A 16,133-nucleotide genomic window follows, 5' to 3' on the forward strand; every position below is an offset into this window, starting at 1 on the left:
TACTTAAGAAGCCAACTGAAGCCATTATAATTGCTCAAGTACAATATTTCAATGCCTATGTTGATATAATTTGGCAAATGAAGACCTGATTTGTGGTTATCAACAGAAAGAGTGTTGGAATAACTGAAAAAGTCACTGATTTTGGCTGATTTTTTCCTTTTTAGTTATATTTTGTAAGTATATAAATGGTACAAAAATTTAACCTGCATCAGAATTAGGTCAAAAAGTACCACACAAACATCTCTGCTGTAAAGGTATCTGGGGCATGTTGTCAGTCTTGAAACTTGTCAGGCAGCTGGACTGAATCCAAACAATGACAAAATCAAACACACTTCCTATCCATCAGAGACACTGGTGAACCATCAATACAAAAGAGAATAGAGAATAAGAATGAATCTGCTTCCTTTATTGCTGGTTATATTCTTTTTATCCCCTTCAGTTTTAAAATTAATTCACAAGGCATAATTTAAATGTGTCTCTTAAAAGAAAAACATGGCATTAACTCCTCATATTGATCAGTATTAATTAATATTATTTCATAAAAAAATTTAAAAATTACCATCCAATTTCCTCAGATTTTGCACATCTCAGATCTTTTTTCCCTGATGTTGAATTTTGTAGTCGTATGAAGTTTTGTTTTAAAAGTCACATTTTTATTTATACAATTTCAAAAATCATCAAAAAATGACCTAGTTTCCCTAGAGTGATACATAGTTAAAATGTGAAATAAACTGACATTTCCAGCTGATTCCGTACTTTACGCCATTACCAAAGAATCATAGCTTCACTGAACACGTAATCCCTTACACAATAGGAAAGCTCTCTGGCTTGGTTTACGCTCCAAGAAATTTTGTAGCATATCCATTCCATCCAAAGATCCTCCAGGTTTCAAAATGAGGTTTCTGTATTTCATCCCAGCCTGACAGAAAGCAAAGCACAATGTTAGTACTTCTTATCTTGCCCACTGCCCCCTTTTCTGTATTTGTTACATATTTAAAAATCTATTCATGATAAAACAAATTTCCTCCTTCCAGATTTTCCTAATACCAAATTAGGATATACCAGGATATGTCACAAGTATAATTTAGATCTAGTGGAAGAACTCAAGAGAGCAGAAATTTGACTAGTTCTAACGAAATTGTTTTTCTTGTGGCTTTACACTGGTTTTGAAGCTATAATCACAACTTGTCTGAAGACATTCTATAAAGCATAACAAAAACACAACATCCTTAAAATCTTCAGTGAAGGATTACCCCATGACAGATAGGCAGGAAAAGGGAACCCAACATCCTTTCTCTAACTGATGATTTCTCTTTCTTTAATCTTTGTTTGGATAACACAGAAGATACTTCAGAGATAAGACAACCCGTAGCATTGTGGAATGGCGTGGCACTCACATCCTTGTAATATACACAGTTGTACACTAGTGCTGGCAGATGAATCAAGAACACAGTTAAGAAGATCAGGAAACCCAAAATGACAGAACTCACCTATCTCATCTGCAGCACCTCCACTGAAGTCTAATACTATAATCTCTGAAAAACATTGCCAGAATTGGCAGGGCTACTAACCACATCACTAACTATCCTTTTTCTCTGCCAGAGGCAGAAGAGGCTGGAGAATTACTCTAGGGAAAAAAGATCCAGTAAATCTAGAACCTGCAAATGATTTGGACTTCAAAATGGACCTGGGATTTAAAGTGAAGATGAAACAACTTTCACATTACTCTGTATTGTGACAGAGGAAGCTCGAAGCTCAAAATAAATTCAGTTTTCTAAATAGTAACTACATAAAAGGACCATATAGTTCAAGTACACAGAATGTAATGGAAATTTAAAAGAATCAGAGCACCACTATCATACAGGTTTCACAGCAGATGAATATGCATCTGCTCTTGCAATGGAGGAATGTTTTTTCATTCAGAGGAAGGCATTAGACAATATCTCAAAAGTATTACAGTATTAAATATACGGTGATGTAAGAATTGCATTAAAATTCAAGTTGTCTTGGAAATTTTAAGATGGTTTTCTCAGTTACTTTTACACATTTTTTTGCTCTTGATCTGAACTCAACAGGTACAGTAGTAGTACTTGAGACATTATACTTAGGGGTCGTGATGGCAATAAATGTGGTTTCAGAGACAAAGTGCAACAGAAGAGTTTATCAAAAAGTATTCACCACCTACTTTTGGATTCATTATTCCTTCTTGCTTAAAGCAGCTATAAAAGATATCCATAGAAAAAACTTCACTCCACAGGTATCCATAGTATTGACCATCATAACCACCTGCCAAATGTCCAAAAGTAGCCGGCATGTTTGTTCCTTGAAAAGCAGATTAACATCAAGTTATTGAAATCAAATTCAGTTATTTCTCTGATGCATACAGTACTTCAACAATAAATTAATAAGGAATTTATGTCAATTACTTTGAAACTTTTAGCATAAAGGGTCTGAGTATGCCTCAAATTATTGAACACAGTCTGTTGATAACAAAGGAAACTCAATTTCCCCTTTTAAGCTACTTGTACATCCAATAGAGATGTGACAGAACATCTAAAGTGGAATTCACGTCATGTCACTCTAAAATACATCCTGCAAAAAGCTAAGTTACATATTTAACTTCAGGATCTTCCTTTAGAAGAGGTCATTAAGATCATCCTAAATTTAAAAATAATTATTTCAGCTTTATAAAGTAGATTATTCCATGAACAGCCCTGTATTTTGTATTCTGAGCATTACTGAGAAAGAAAGGCATGTTAAATTGAACCATTTGGGCATGCTGCATAAAAGCTTCATACTTACATACCTGGGGTGGCAGGAATTCCTAGAGTCTCCATACAATATTTAGCATATTCATCTGCTGGGTCAACAGACAGCTTTGTATGCAGTGCCTGGTCAACTTTGCTCAAAACAATCTGACGGAGGGTTAGAAGGCCTAATCAGGTAAAAACATTTAATTAACCAGCATCAAAATAGACGGAGTTTGATTTTCATCTTTCCTTCAAAGATCTCAACATGCATACTAAATTATTAGAATTTTTGAGTTATATAATTTCCACCTGAATCACTCCACTTACAAAGAGTTGGGAAGCACAGTTTTAATAAAGGATTATCATGCTAAGCCCCCTCTTTTGATTATTACTTTCCTCATAGATCTAAACTAAAATAAAGCAGATATTTTCAAAGCAAATTTTAATTTAAGCTGTTTTTAAGAAGCTACAAGATATGAACCTTTACTCAGACAAAATCCTTATGGAGCTAGAGTCTGTGCAAGCCACAAGGACAAAGACTTCTTGTTCAGGATAGGAAAGCAGTACGAAATAAACAGGAGTAGCTTAAGGACGAATTGGCAGCATAAATGGGAAGATCTGATTACAAGAATAAAGAGGTGAGAGTGACAGAATAATAATGACGTGATAGGTAATGACATGTGATTACAGTCTCAGTCTGGAGAGATGTATAAGGTCTACAACAATGCTGTCTGGGATATGTTATGTCTGTTCAGTAAATTTGCAAGTAACTTTCACATCTGCTAAGTGTTGCATGCAAATCAAATGTAGACAATACATGTAGCTATACTGTGTCTTACACAGTACCTGTTCTGGACCACATTTAAGATTAAAAAAACACAAAAGCCACACCTGACTACATGAGACTACCTGACTACACCAGACTACTCTCCTCCACCTACTACACACACCACCAGTTTTAAACAAAAAAAGCTTACAGGTTAAAATTTACATGGATAGGAAGGATATTTTAGTTCTGGAGGTGGCCTGGAAAATCAGAGCTGCTGCTGTTCCAGTAAAGAATTCTACCTGTCATCATCATGGCCTTTTTTAGTGGGGTTCCCACACAAATAAACACAAAAAGACAGTGGTAAGTGTACACACAGAAGAAATTTAATAGGCTTCTTATGTTTGTCAGCTTTTTAAATTGCATACTTTTATACGTGTACTTTGGGGAGAAAACACAGATATACCTGTATTAGCAAGTCTAGAGGCAGCAAGTTTCTCCAGGAGAGTGTCTCCAACATGGGTTGCATCTTTATAATGTCTTGACATCTGTTGTAGTGGCTCTTTTTCCCACACCCAGTTTTCAAACATTTGTGAAGGTACCTCCACAAAGTCTGTTTCCACATTAGTTCCACTAAACCTTGCAAAATCAGTCTAGGAAAATCAAAAAGCCATTTAATTAAATTAAAATAGAAGCCAAGATTTTTAGCAGAATATAATATTTCAGATGTCAAAATTTCAGTTTAAATCACAGGAAAAGGAATTATTTTAACACAACAACAACAACAATAATAATAATACAATTTGAAGAAAGGAGGTAAAAAAATCAGACATAAGACTATTATCAAGGGGTAAAGTACTCAGCAGTTATATAGTGAATTATCTACTAGTACAGAACAGTACTGCAATTTTTTTAGTATTATTGATTTTTACCTTTAAGGTTATGACAGCAATACATATGTTTTCATGCTGTCCTGTGACAATGATATAATTTGTAAATTATAGATTTTTGTTGTATTACTCCAAAGTAAAATAATAAACTCCAACTATGCACTTTAAAACGTTTATTGTATTGTAGTCTACCCCACTGACTCACAGACTTTACTTAACCAACTTATTCTATTAAGCTTTGCCCTATTTGTCATCATTTGCAATATATGTGGTTAACATACAGAACAACTTTTTTAGCCAGTAATTGATAGACTGACATAAATAAATCCTAGCAACCTTATCCATGAAAAGTTTTCAAATCTGACACTTTGATAAAAGAATCTTTCTTCTGAAAGCAAAACAGACCAGAACTTTTTTTAATTTTACTATCAGCAATAACTTCATGTTTAAGAAACTCCTCCAATACCAATTTTGAAGAAAAGTTTGTACAGTTAAGAATCTTCACTAAAATCCAAATATTTCTAAGAAGACATTTGTTCAAGTACACAGAAATTATTTAATTTCATAGAATCATAGCATCATAAAGGTTGGAAAATACTTCTAAGATTATCAAGTACAACCACCAACCCAGCATCACCACCCTGTTCAACAGTAAGCTGTTAACCTATGTCCTCAAGTACCATATCCACACATTTTTTTAATCAATCCACCATTTCCCTGGGCAAACCATTTCAAAGATTTACAACTCTTTCAGAGAAAAAAATATTTACTAATATCCAATCTAAACCTTTCCAGGTGCAACTTGAGCCATTTCCTCTTGTCCTGTCCTTGATTGCCTGGGTGAAGAAGCTGGCCCCCACCTGGCTACAGACTCTTTTCAGGCAGCTGTAAAAAGCAATAAGGTCCCCGAGTCTCCTTTTCTCCAGGCTAAACATGCAGAGCTACCTCAACCACTCCTGACAAGACTTGTGCTCCAGACCCTTCCCCAGCTCTGTTGCCCTTCTCTGGACTCATCTAGGACCTCAGTGTCCTTCCTCACCTGCAGGCCCAGAGCCTGGCACAGGATTCCAGGTGTGGCCTCAGCAGGGCCCAGCACAGGGGGACAATCCCTGCCCTGGCCCTGCTGGCCACAGCATTGCTGATCCAGGCCAGGATGCCATTGGCCTTCTTGGCCCCCTGGGCACAGCCTGGCTCATGTTCAGCTGCTGTCACCAGCACCCCCAGCTCCTTTCCAGCCACTCTGCCCCAGCCTGTGGAGCTGCCTGGGGCTGTTGTGACCCAAGGGCAGGACCCAGCACTGGGCCTTGTGGAACCTCTCACCATTGGCCTCAGCCATGATCCAGCCTCTCCAGATCCCTCTGCAGAGCCTTCCTATCATCACTCCACCCTTGTCTTGTAATAAGTCTATCTTCTCTTGCCAGCCCAATTCTATTTATTTTCGTTCTCATCAACATACTAACAAAACATTTTAAGCGCTAAAAGAAAAAGAATTCTCTGTTGTCCTCTCTAAGAGCTGTTGATATTCTTACAGTCCATCCTCTGCTGGGAAATAGATCCTGACAGGATTACAGGCTTTTAAACTTAGTTTCTCGCAGCGTTACCAAAAAAAATATGTATAATACAGGACATAACCTTGAACTGACATCTGTGTCACATGCATGCATCTTCCTCTTATGTCTTCAGAAGAACAATACAAAAGGAGTAAAACTTCCCTCTACTCTTGCAGGCTGCACAAATCCATAGTTGGAGGATGGCCCTTTTTACTGTCCTTGCTGAATAGCAGCTCTGAAGAAAAGCTAGGAAGCACCAGCTTCAGGGTAGAAATAATGATAGAAGTGGCTAGAGCAAAAAGCAAGTGGCCTTCAGATATCTTAATTTACCCATACCCAAGTGCACTACACTACCAAAACCATCAAGGCATTTGGTACAAGTTACTTCAAGAGCACTCCCTGAACACCAGCAAATTCCATCCCTGCCCTGATCTCACTCTCCAACAGTATAACTCAGTTTTCCAGTATATTACATAATCAGACCTTTACCAGTAGCTCACAATCCTTCCCAGTCTCCTCCTTGGGTATCATTTAACTGCAAAATCCTAACATGCTTAAACAAATCATCATATGAAAGAAGACAGTGCTTTGTACACACGAATTCCAGAGGACAGGATGTTCTTCTGTAGGACTAGCAAGTTTGCACACATGCAAATAGCTATTCACATACAATACAAGAGAAGTGAGCATGGCAGCTGGGCACACAGAAGACACCAGAGCAGTGTGAGAGACAAATGGAAAGCAGGCCTCTGATCTGTGTGCAATTCCAGAGCAACTCAAGTACATATGCATTGGAATTGTTGGCTTTGGCTGCTGTGAAAGAGCTCCAAAACACTGAGGCACATCCTCACAGGCAGTCAAAATGTTGTCAGTTTTTTACTGTTTTATACCAATGCCAAATGTGTTACACGTCTATATTGCCTAGGTTTTATTACTCAGTTTTTGATATCAGAAACCCCTATCAAGGGGTTGATAAAATAATAATTATATTTCTACCTTTAAGATGATTAAAAAATATCTAAGCAATTATTAACTCTGGATTTAATATATGGATTTCTGTGATGACGTTATTCTTTATTCTGCAGTCCCAGTCTCTAGGATCATGATCAAGAATTAAAATCTAATATAGGTAAATTTTCCTTGACTTTATTATTTTGTATTTGTTTATACAGAAGATGAAGGAAATGCAACAGAAAATCTGATTTTGTAATTAACTATGTGAATTTTTTGGTGTGTGAATACTGATTTTCATATCTTTCTGAAATACAAAATTTTCATTAGGTGAATAATAAATGTATCATCTGGCAGTATCAATTTTCATTGTAAGTAAAAATGAAAACAGAAATTTTAAAACTTTATTGGTACCTTGATGGAAAATCTGAAACTACCTTCAGTTCATTCTTGTCACTGCAATAAACCTAACCTGTCAGATAGCAAAAAATAAAATAGCTTAGGTGAGACCTGTTTCATGCTTGTGATGTCAAGAGAGATAGGTCTCAACAGTACTAGATGCCAAAATGCTGCAGGTCAACTAGCTTCAGAAATTATTTTCATTCCTAGGTATAGCAGCATTGTTTTGTTTCTAATACCTGGTTTCTAATGTCATACATCTCACAAGACTAGAAGTAATAAAAAGACATCTGAACAAAGCCATGACTGAACATCTTCATTGTACCTGTACCTGTGATGAATGGACTCCTGCATAATGCAAATGCAAAAGTACATGTTCCTACCAAAACGTTTTTCATAAAAGGGTGTATTTATTGCTTCAGTTTTAAATAAATATTAAAATTAAAACCAACCTGACGCTTCAAAAAAATAACCAGAACTCTGCATAGGTGCTTTACTAAAACTAGAAATCATCAAAACAGAACTATACCTTGCTTTGAGGCAGTTGAGAAAGAAGTCTTACACTGGAGTAGAAACATCACTAACCTGTGCACATATCTGATGCATTACGTGACCAAATTCATGGAAGTAAGTCTTTACTTCATCGTGTCGCAGCAACGATGGTCGATCTGACACTGGCTTTGTGAAGTTGGTGACCAGAGCAGCTACAGACATCAATCTGCTGCCGTCAGAGAGAAGACAGCCGGGTTGTAGACCAAAGCAGGCTGCATGCCCATACTTTCCCTCTCTGCGTAAGAAAATACATCAGATACTATCTTCAAACCACAAGCCTGCTCACCAGAATGGTGAAGCCTGTTCAAGAACAGGGACAATCAGTCAGTTTCTCTACACAAAGTTTTACACAAAAATGTACATATTTTCATGACTTCTAAGACTCAACAACTTAAGAGCATAAGGGGAAAAAATCCCCTTCTACTCTCATACTGAAATCACAACATTTCAAGATTTCCAGCAGCATTTAAAAGAACCTGTTTTTAACTGAAAAGCTGAAAGTATATATAGTTCAGATGCCAGTTGTGTTTTAAACTGCTACTGCAACAGAAAGAACTAGGTTCTGCTCACTGATGCAATTTTTTTTATTACAGGAGGTAAAAGAATACAGTAAACAGCATTTTCACTGTGATGCAAGAGTTTAAAGAAAAATGATTTTGAAAATTTTGCCCTAAACTATTCAGTTAACTACTCAGATTAAGTCGGAGGAGTCTTATTGACACATTCCCTCAGCAATTCCCATGATATACATAAAGGTGGAAGCAGGTAAACAGGTGAAGGAGATAGGTATGTTACCCTAAAAAGAAAAATTTATTTACTACTATATTTATTGAGTAGCCTAATTTTCTTAGGCCAGAAAACATTACATCAACTTACATTAAAACGGATGTCAGCAAATTTATCACATGATAAATACTAATCTAAAAAACCCTACACCAAAGCAAAAAAAAAAAAAAGTAGTGACAAGTAGCCAAAAAGGACTAGTCCAGAATAAATCCTGTCAAACCAGTTGAGTCTCCTAATCTCTGACAAAACACAGATGATACTGTAAATAGCTACAAAGACAGCTGGAGAGCTACAGAGATCAACCTGGAAGTAAATCTGAATGTGTGCTCAACACCAACCTATTATCTATTTGATTCAGCAGTCTGGACAACAGGGTAGAAAATACACATAAAGTTTAAAGGGGAACTAGGAGAAACTAGGAACCTTAGCAGACAGAAATATAATTGATCTGAGCAACAAACTGCTGTAACACTTAAACAGAAATTTTACCTCCAGTTTAGAAAACTAAAACCCAGTAGTAAGCTAGGAATGAGAAAAGTTCATAGATGCAAAAAATTATGGACAACTGACTAGAGAGCAATACTACCAAAAATATGAATGAAGTAACAATGCTTCATAAAAATGAATTTAGGGAAGAAATATGGAAGTACTTTAAAAAAAAGTGTAAAAAATCTGAATACAGTCCAGAGGACAACTTAATGAACACAATATTAATCTTGTCAGTGGAACAAATATTTACTTCCAAATGCATTAAATTTTAATTAAACAAGCAGCGACCCATTAAGATATATTCCATTTTAAACATGCAAGCAAAACACTAAGTCATTACCTGGGGTAAAGATCCAAATAGAACTGCCCTAGCATTTCTCCTGTTGATTTATCCTTTACTGTATAAAGAGTAACAGTGTCGTGCCAAACATGAGAACTTTCTATTTGCTCAAATTCAAGTCCCAGCAGCTTCTGGTAAATATTCAGTAAGCCTTCTGTAACAGCTTCAATTGGGAAGTATTCCTTCAGTTTTTCCTGATCTATGGAGTACTTCAGCTCTTCAGTTTTGCTCATATAATAATGAAGATCCCAGGCATTGATTCTTCCATCATAATCAAAGTTTCTTTCTTTACACTCCTCCTTCTTCAGTTCTAGAATGAATTGTCTTTCTTCCTCAGCCAAAGGCTTTAGCTTTTTACTCAAATCATCTGAAAGAAAGATTGGCTTAGAGTCAACTTCCATGTTCCTTATCTATTCCTATAAAATGCACTCGACGCTTCAAGCACATACTTCAGAAGTGGGTGTTTCCCATTCATTCACCAACAGCAAGCAACATCTGCATTCTTGTCCTAAATGCTATAAATGATACAGTAGATTCCATGTAGGCAAAAGAGTGGTGTGAAGGGTTTAGTTGAATTTAGACTTTTTTCAAGTCATCATAAATGATAAGTAACACTAAATACTTATGTTTGAACACTTTGATTTTATGTCATGTAATCTCAGTATTCCTCATACATTTCTTCAGCAACAGCCAAAGACTAGAACTATTGATAGTTACTGGAAGGAAGTGCAACACAAAATTCAGTACTTCTAGCTAAAATTCTATAAAAGATCCAAGAGACCCAAGAATTCTTGCCTATATGATGTCTGGATTCTACACTAGCAAAGTTTCTGGATATTGAAGTCTATGATTCAAATTATTTCCAATACACTTTCTTTGGCAGCAGACATACTGAATATAAAATATTTAAGCTTACTGACACTTCCATACAGTACATTCTGAACTTTTCTCTTGTAAATATTTCTCGTTTATCAGAAAATTTTTCTTCATTAAGAATTCACAGTAATGTTAATTGTTGATATCTACAGTGTAAAATTTGGGAATTGCCACTTCTGTTTCTAGGAAGGCTGTAACACATTAAATGCATTTGCATGATTGAAATATTGTTTGCAGCTTGTACTGTGCTAAATTCAGAATATGTCATAGGAGAGAATGCTCTTCTTCCTAGATGTAAGATAGCTTATGAACATTTGATTTAAAACATGATTAGATAGGAACAAAGTAGAGCAAAACACAATATCATGCTGGTAGCTGAGGATATATCAAAAGAACCAAATAAAAAGTGACAATTAATTTGATGCATGTTCTCCCTCTGTGAGAATTACCATGACACATGATATGCTAACTTATGTGTGTCAGCTTGAAAATAAATGAAAAAACACAGTATTACAATAATATAATGGACAAAGAAAGTCTAAAATACTTCAAGTACACTTAAAACCCCTAACATGTAATAATAAATCAAAACAAAGTATTTGTTAATTGTCAAGTATACTGAAAACTGGTATTGCCAAATATGGATCTGATCTGATGATGGATGAGCATTTCAGGAGAAATGCAACAGAATTATGGGTTTAGAAAGAGGAGCATTAGAACCTCTTTACTGAAGCATAAACACCCCGATACCAGCAAACATACCTCATTTTTGTGCTAATTTCTTTGGAGGGGTTACTTGTATGATACATCAATATAAAGGAACACAGATTCAATGGAGCTACCAGAGAGCAGAGGTTAACTCTACATCCAAGAGTCCACTGACAATGACAGGAGGACTCTGAGTTCATTCATAAACCACTGTGTTTAAAATTTTCAAGATACCTCTATTTTCAGATAAAATTCCATTACAGGGCTTTTGAATTCCAGATTTAATCCTTCACTCCAGATATAAGTTTTAAATTCAGCTCATGGAAGTTGCAACATGTCATACAGTAAAGTTTTATACTTAATGCAGCTGTACCAGAAACAGACACCAAGGCTACTGATTCGCAAAAAATTGGGAATGAAAAGAAGCAGTTCTGATGCAGCCTCTTGAACTGATAAATTGCTTAAGCTGCACATTTTACTCTGGTTCTAAATTAGGGTAACTGCATTTTGGGGCAGAGAAAGGTTTAATCACTTGTTTACACTGGCTGTCACAAAGAACTTGTGACAATCAATATAAGCAAGTGATTAAACCTTAATATTCTCACAATTTGCCTTGTGCTTCCTGATTTGGAACAACTTCATTTGTATAGCTATAATCTAAAAAATGCATATGCCAGAACAGAGGCAGCAGAGCTCCTTTTCTGGCTAAATGTCATGGGTGTTGTGACCCAGTTAGACCCAATTATGTATTTAAATTCATCTTGGCTGAGGGGACATATTACTACATTATGTAGTAATGTTTTTGAAATCAAAACTTACTACATTACTACATTAAATATATTACATTACATTACTACATTAAATATGCAAGTACTACATTACTACATTACTACATTAAATATACAAGTATTGCTTATAAATGTGAACAAACCTAAGAAGGTTGCTACATTATCCGTGCTCTTGGCAGTGTTTACCTCCAGGACAAAGTTGGCATGTGTGTTATAACCAAGAAGCTCTGCTACTTTTGCCCTTAGTGGAAGTAACTGCTGCAGAATTTTTGTGTTCTCCTAAAAAAGAAAGTAGGCACATTTGTAAAAGGAAATCAGAAACCACATGTTAACAAACAATTATCTCAATAATATCTGTAATCCTAAGAAATAGAAAATATTTCAAATTAAACACTTTCAGATTAAAATATAATATAACCTAAGATTCTTGGAATACTTCTTCTTGATGTTTGCAGGTAGCTGGTTTTCCTAGTCGACCTGATTCATTACTCTCATTATTATTACAACTTATCTTTTTTATTTGATCAAAATATACACCATTTTCTTTCAGGTTGTGAAGAGCTTATTTCCTTTATCAACCATTTACATATGAAAGACAATAAGGAAATTGCTGGCAGCAAACTTAATTGCTTGTTAGTGATGAAGACAGATCGCTAATTATTGTGCCAACATCCAAAGCTGGTTTGCAAATTTTCCTCTTTTGCCAGTCTAACAACAGTAGTCAGAGAAAGATCTGAAACAGAAAACCCCAGAACTTGACTTAAATGTCTTAAAGAATCCTCAAGAACCTGAAAACATAACTACGTAAACCTCCAGTTCTGGAAAAGTGAGATTTGTTGGGGGAAAAAAAATTAAACACCAGATTCAAAGATTGCCACATAGTTTTATCAAGAAATCTCTTTATGTGTGTTGACTTGCAAAGTGTTTAGTTCCTGATGCCATTTTATCTTGTACTCATCACATTTCCAAGCATTTCAAGCACAAAATCTCAACTCTGTTATTGCTCTCTAATGCATGGTTGGTACAATTGTCTGAATGACATATCCTCTATCTTTCAATGCTTTTAAAATTTTGTACCTGTCTAGTTGTGCACATATGCAATCTGTTGATTTCAAATTTGATCACCTGTATTTATAATTAAAACCTGTGCTTAAATAACCCCTCTCTATTCTGAAAAATCTCAAAGGACTACAGAAGTCACAATCAGACATCCTTTACTGTGAGGAAAGTGTCCATAGGCATCTACAGAATACTGCAGGGAAATTTCACAGAAGATCAAGATCCCACTTCTTTTAACAGAACCACTTGAACGTTAAGATATGCACACAGAGACAGGCTTCTAAGGTCACAGAAGGATATCAGAATAAATTGGAGCAAGGCACTAGTAAAGATCATACTGGTAAGTTTTGATTTCAAAATACTCCACAATGTGCAAAGCTCAAACCTAACATTTGAATGTCTAGCTCAATTTTTCAACTCTGTCACTGCACTGTAGAACAGCCAGTACACAACATACCTCTTTGCATCTTGAGTTAAAGGCAGATTCCATTTTTCTCCTGGTTTCTGAAACACAGCACTTCTTCATAACAGGAAAATAGTGGGGATACTTTAAGGTAACTTTATATTTGTCTTTCTCAGTCTTCTCTAAACTGTTAATAAAGTCATCAGGAAGGCCATCTATAGAACACAATTAAATAAACAATATTTACCAAAATTATCTACTCTCCCATTTTTGTGAGACTGTTGCCATTTGTTTTGCTGCAATCCACCTTGAGATCAGAAATCTCCACAGAAATATGCCCCCTTTTCTACAATTTGCTAAAACTTTTTCAAATTCCACCACGCAAAGCAAAATTTGGAAACACTTGAGAGCAAACAAGAAAAACATGTAAGGCCACTAGATAAAAACTGAATGCCATTAAAAAAAAAAATCTCTGTTATTAGAGCACATTCTATGTGATGCCTTGAGATAATGAATTCCCAAATTCTCTGTCACATGAAATCTCTAGCTTTGTTTAAATTACTGAATTAGTTAAACTTTATTACAGGACTAAAAAAGCTTTTCCAATAATTACACAAGTGATTGTTTGATGATAACTGAGAAAAGGAACAGAGTACAGTCATGCTAAATGAAGTAGGACCTTGATGCAAGGCAAAACCTCAGGAAGCACAAATGTATGAAGACACCAGGAACACCTGTAAAAGATAACTCTGAACTGATTCTGGAGAAGGACTAAAAAGGAAACAGAAAAGACTAAGAAACAGTCAGAATTTCACTTGATCTAACCATCATGCATGGGGCAAAAATCAATTACTCCAGTAAAACTGGAAGGTTGAAAAAACAGAAACAGCAAACTCTACTCACCAAGTTCTTCCTTAGAAAATACAAGAAATGTGTTTTCCTCATTCAGGTTTTTGTTAAAGTCTATACATAGCTCATTCATTTTTTTCTTCATTGTCTTTATTTCCTGTATTGGGTATAAACTGAACTTAGTGGAAAAAACAAAAATCAAAGCTGGCAATTTTTATCCTCCACATGAATAATATTTCATTTTTTTCAGATAGGCTCTCTACTAACCAACAGTAAATACCAGGACCGAGCAAATAACACATTGCAGGTAGCATCACACTTCACACCCTGTCAGTGTTCCTTTTATGTTTCTTTCAGTCCTGAGCAATATTGTGACCAAGGGCTATCCCTTCAACATTTTAAACTCAACTTAGAGAGGACTAAAGAGATTAAACAGATTCACTAAACAGTTTCATGTGCCAAAATTAAAATATTTTTTATTTGAACAGCTAAATTACAATTTTACGTGTAAAAATATCCACTGAGATCAATGAGAATGAAGGGAGTTAAAAAGCATGCAACCTACTCAAAAACACAGTTTTGGAATTGTACAGGTATGGTATGACAGAAAGCATACTGCTCTCACAAGAAAAAGCCATTCTAAAACCTGTTGTAAAACCCTGATAGTCCTACTTCTGAAACATTTTCTAATATATCTCATAGCAAGTTTCTACATGTTATTGTCAAGTTCAAATAAACATAGCAGTTACAAGTAAGAGAATGCACACCAAATAAAAATCTAAATGTATTTCAACTATTGTTCCCTGAGGAATTTCAAAACACCTTTAGAGGCATCAGTTATATGAAAATACACATCAAACTACTCTCATTAGGAGAAGGATGTGGATGAAGATTGATTATTTTCTACAAAGGGTCAAGTCTATTCCACAGCAGGGTGGCTGTGCCGCCAACCAAGGACTTCAGGTAACAACAGCCAAGGACTGCTGGCAATAACATGCTGTGAGAAAGAACAAGATGTGACTGGACAAGGGGCCACATGGAGGTAGGACAGCACTCCTCTGGGACAAAGGTCTCTGATCTACCTCCTGGAGATAAGCACAGCTCAGCACAGCACAAACAGAGAAATGGGGTGGAGAAGCAGGCACAGACTCTATGGGGGGAACAAGACCACCAAAGACCCAAAGCCCTCTGACTCATTTCCAGCACAGTGTAAAGAACAGACTGTGCATGACAACTAATTTACATAGAAAGTGCAAAACTTTTCTCCAGGGCAAGAAAAGCTTGTCTATAAAACAGCACCCCCATCCAGGCCCAGGCAGTGCCCCTAGGACTCTGGACACCTAGGCAGCTGTATTGATGCTGGAGGCATGAATCTCACTCCCTTTTTTCTTTCTCTCTTCCCCTCTTCAATTAATTTATTTCACTGTCTTTTCCCCTTCACTCTATCCCTTTTATCCAAAACCCACTCCTATGTGCTTATGCTAGGTCAGGGACTAACGTGCCAATTTCCATACCATGTATATAATTTACAAATCAAAGTCTGTAAGCTTTTGCAGACCCCTTGATTTTGTTGTTCATTTCAACCACAAGCATCTGTATGAATCTTGAGTGCTCCCTTGCCATTAAGGGTGGGATGCCACAGCATTTCAGATACTGACAATTTTACTTCCTGATTGTCTGACAATTGCTTTCTAAGCCAGTTCTCCCTTAATGAAGAAAAATTCACAGAGCAGGTTGTTTTCTCCTCTAAGCTACTTTGATTTTTTTTCAGGTCTAAAATCTTAGACACATTTTACAATATCAGTTAACTGAAACTAGTGTAGCTGTGTGTTTGCAACAGTTATACATACTTTTGAATAGAAGTGCAGACTCACTAGTAGCCTTTTTGAGTTATCTTCCCTAGGAATCTATTTCTACAATCGTAATATATAATACAACTTTTTCAGCTAGGCTTCTTTTAGTCTCAAGACCACCTCT

General features: G+C 36.0%; 1 protein-coding gene across 2 annotated transcripts in view; it reads right to left on the bottom strand.

Annotated features, from left to right (window-relative positions):
• Positions 1–385: 385 nt before the first annotated feature.
• The window catches only part of NLN (neurolysin), a 33,266-nt gene continuing 17,518 nt past the window's right edge, over positions 386–16,133 (bottom strand). For both annotated transcript variants that reach the window (XM_059492222.1, XM_059492223.1), the window contains exons 5-13: positions 14,211–14,313; positions 13,362–13,522; positions 11,989–12,124; positions 9,474–9,840; positions 7,892–8,093; positions 3,983–4,169; positions 2,807–2,935; positions 2,186–2,322; positions 386–919 (exon numbers count right to left, since the gene is read on the bottom strand). In XM_059492222.1, the coding sequence (XP_059348205.1) occupies positions 785–919; positions 2,186–2,322; positions 2,807–2,935; positions 3,983–4,169; positions 7,892–8,093; positions 9,474–9,840; positions 11,989–12,124; positions 13,362–13,522; positions 14,211–14,313 (1,557 nt within the window). In that variant the 3' untranslated portion in view covers positions 386–784. The remainder of the gene's footprint in view (positions 920–2,185; positions 2,323–2,806; positions 2,936–3,982; positions 4,170–7,891; positions 8,094–9,473; positions 9,841–11,988; positions 12,125–13,361; positions 13,523–14,210; positions 14,314–16,133) is intronic.

The sequence above is a fragment of the Ammospiza nelsoni genome, chromosome Z (assembly GCF_027579445.1).
Source record: "Ammospiza nelsoni isolate bAmmNel1 chromosome Z, bAmmNel1.pri, whole genome shotgun sequence".
NCBI classification, from domain to species: Eukaryota; Metazoa; Chordata; class Aves; order Passeriformes; family Passerellidae; genus Ammospiza; species Ammospiza nelsoni.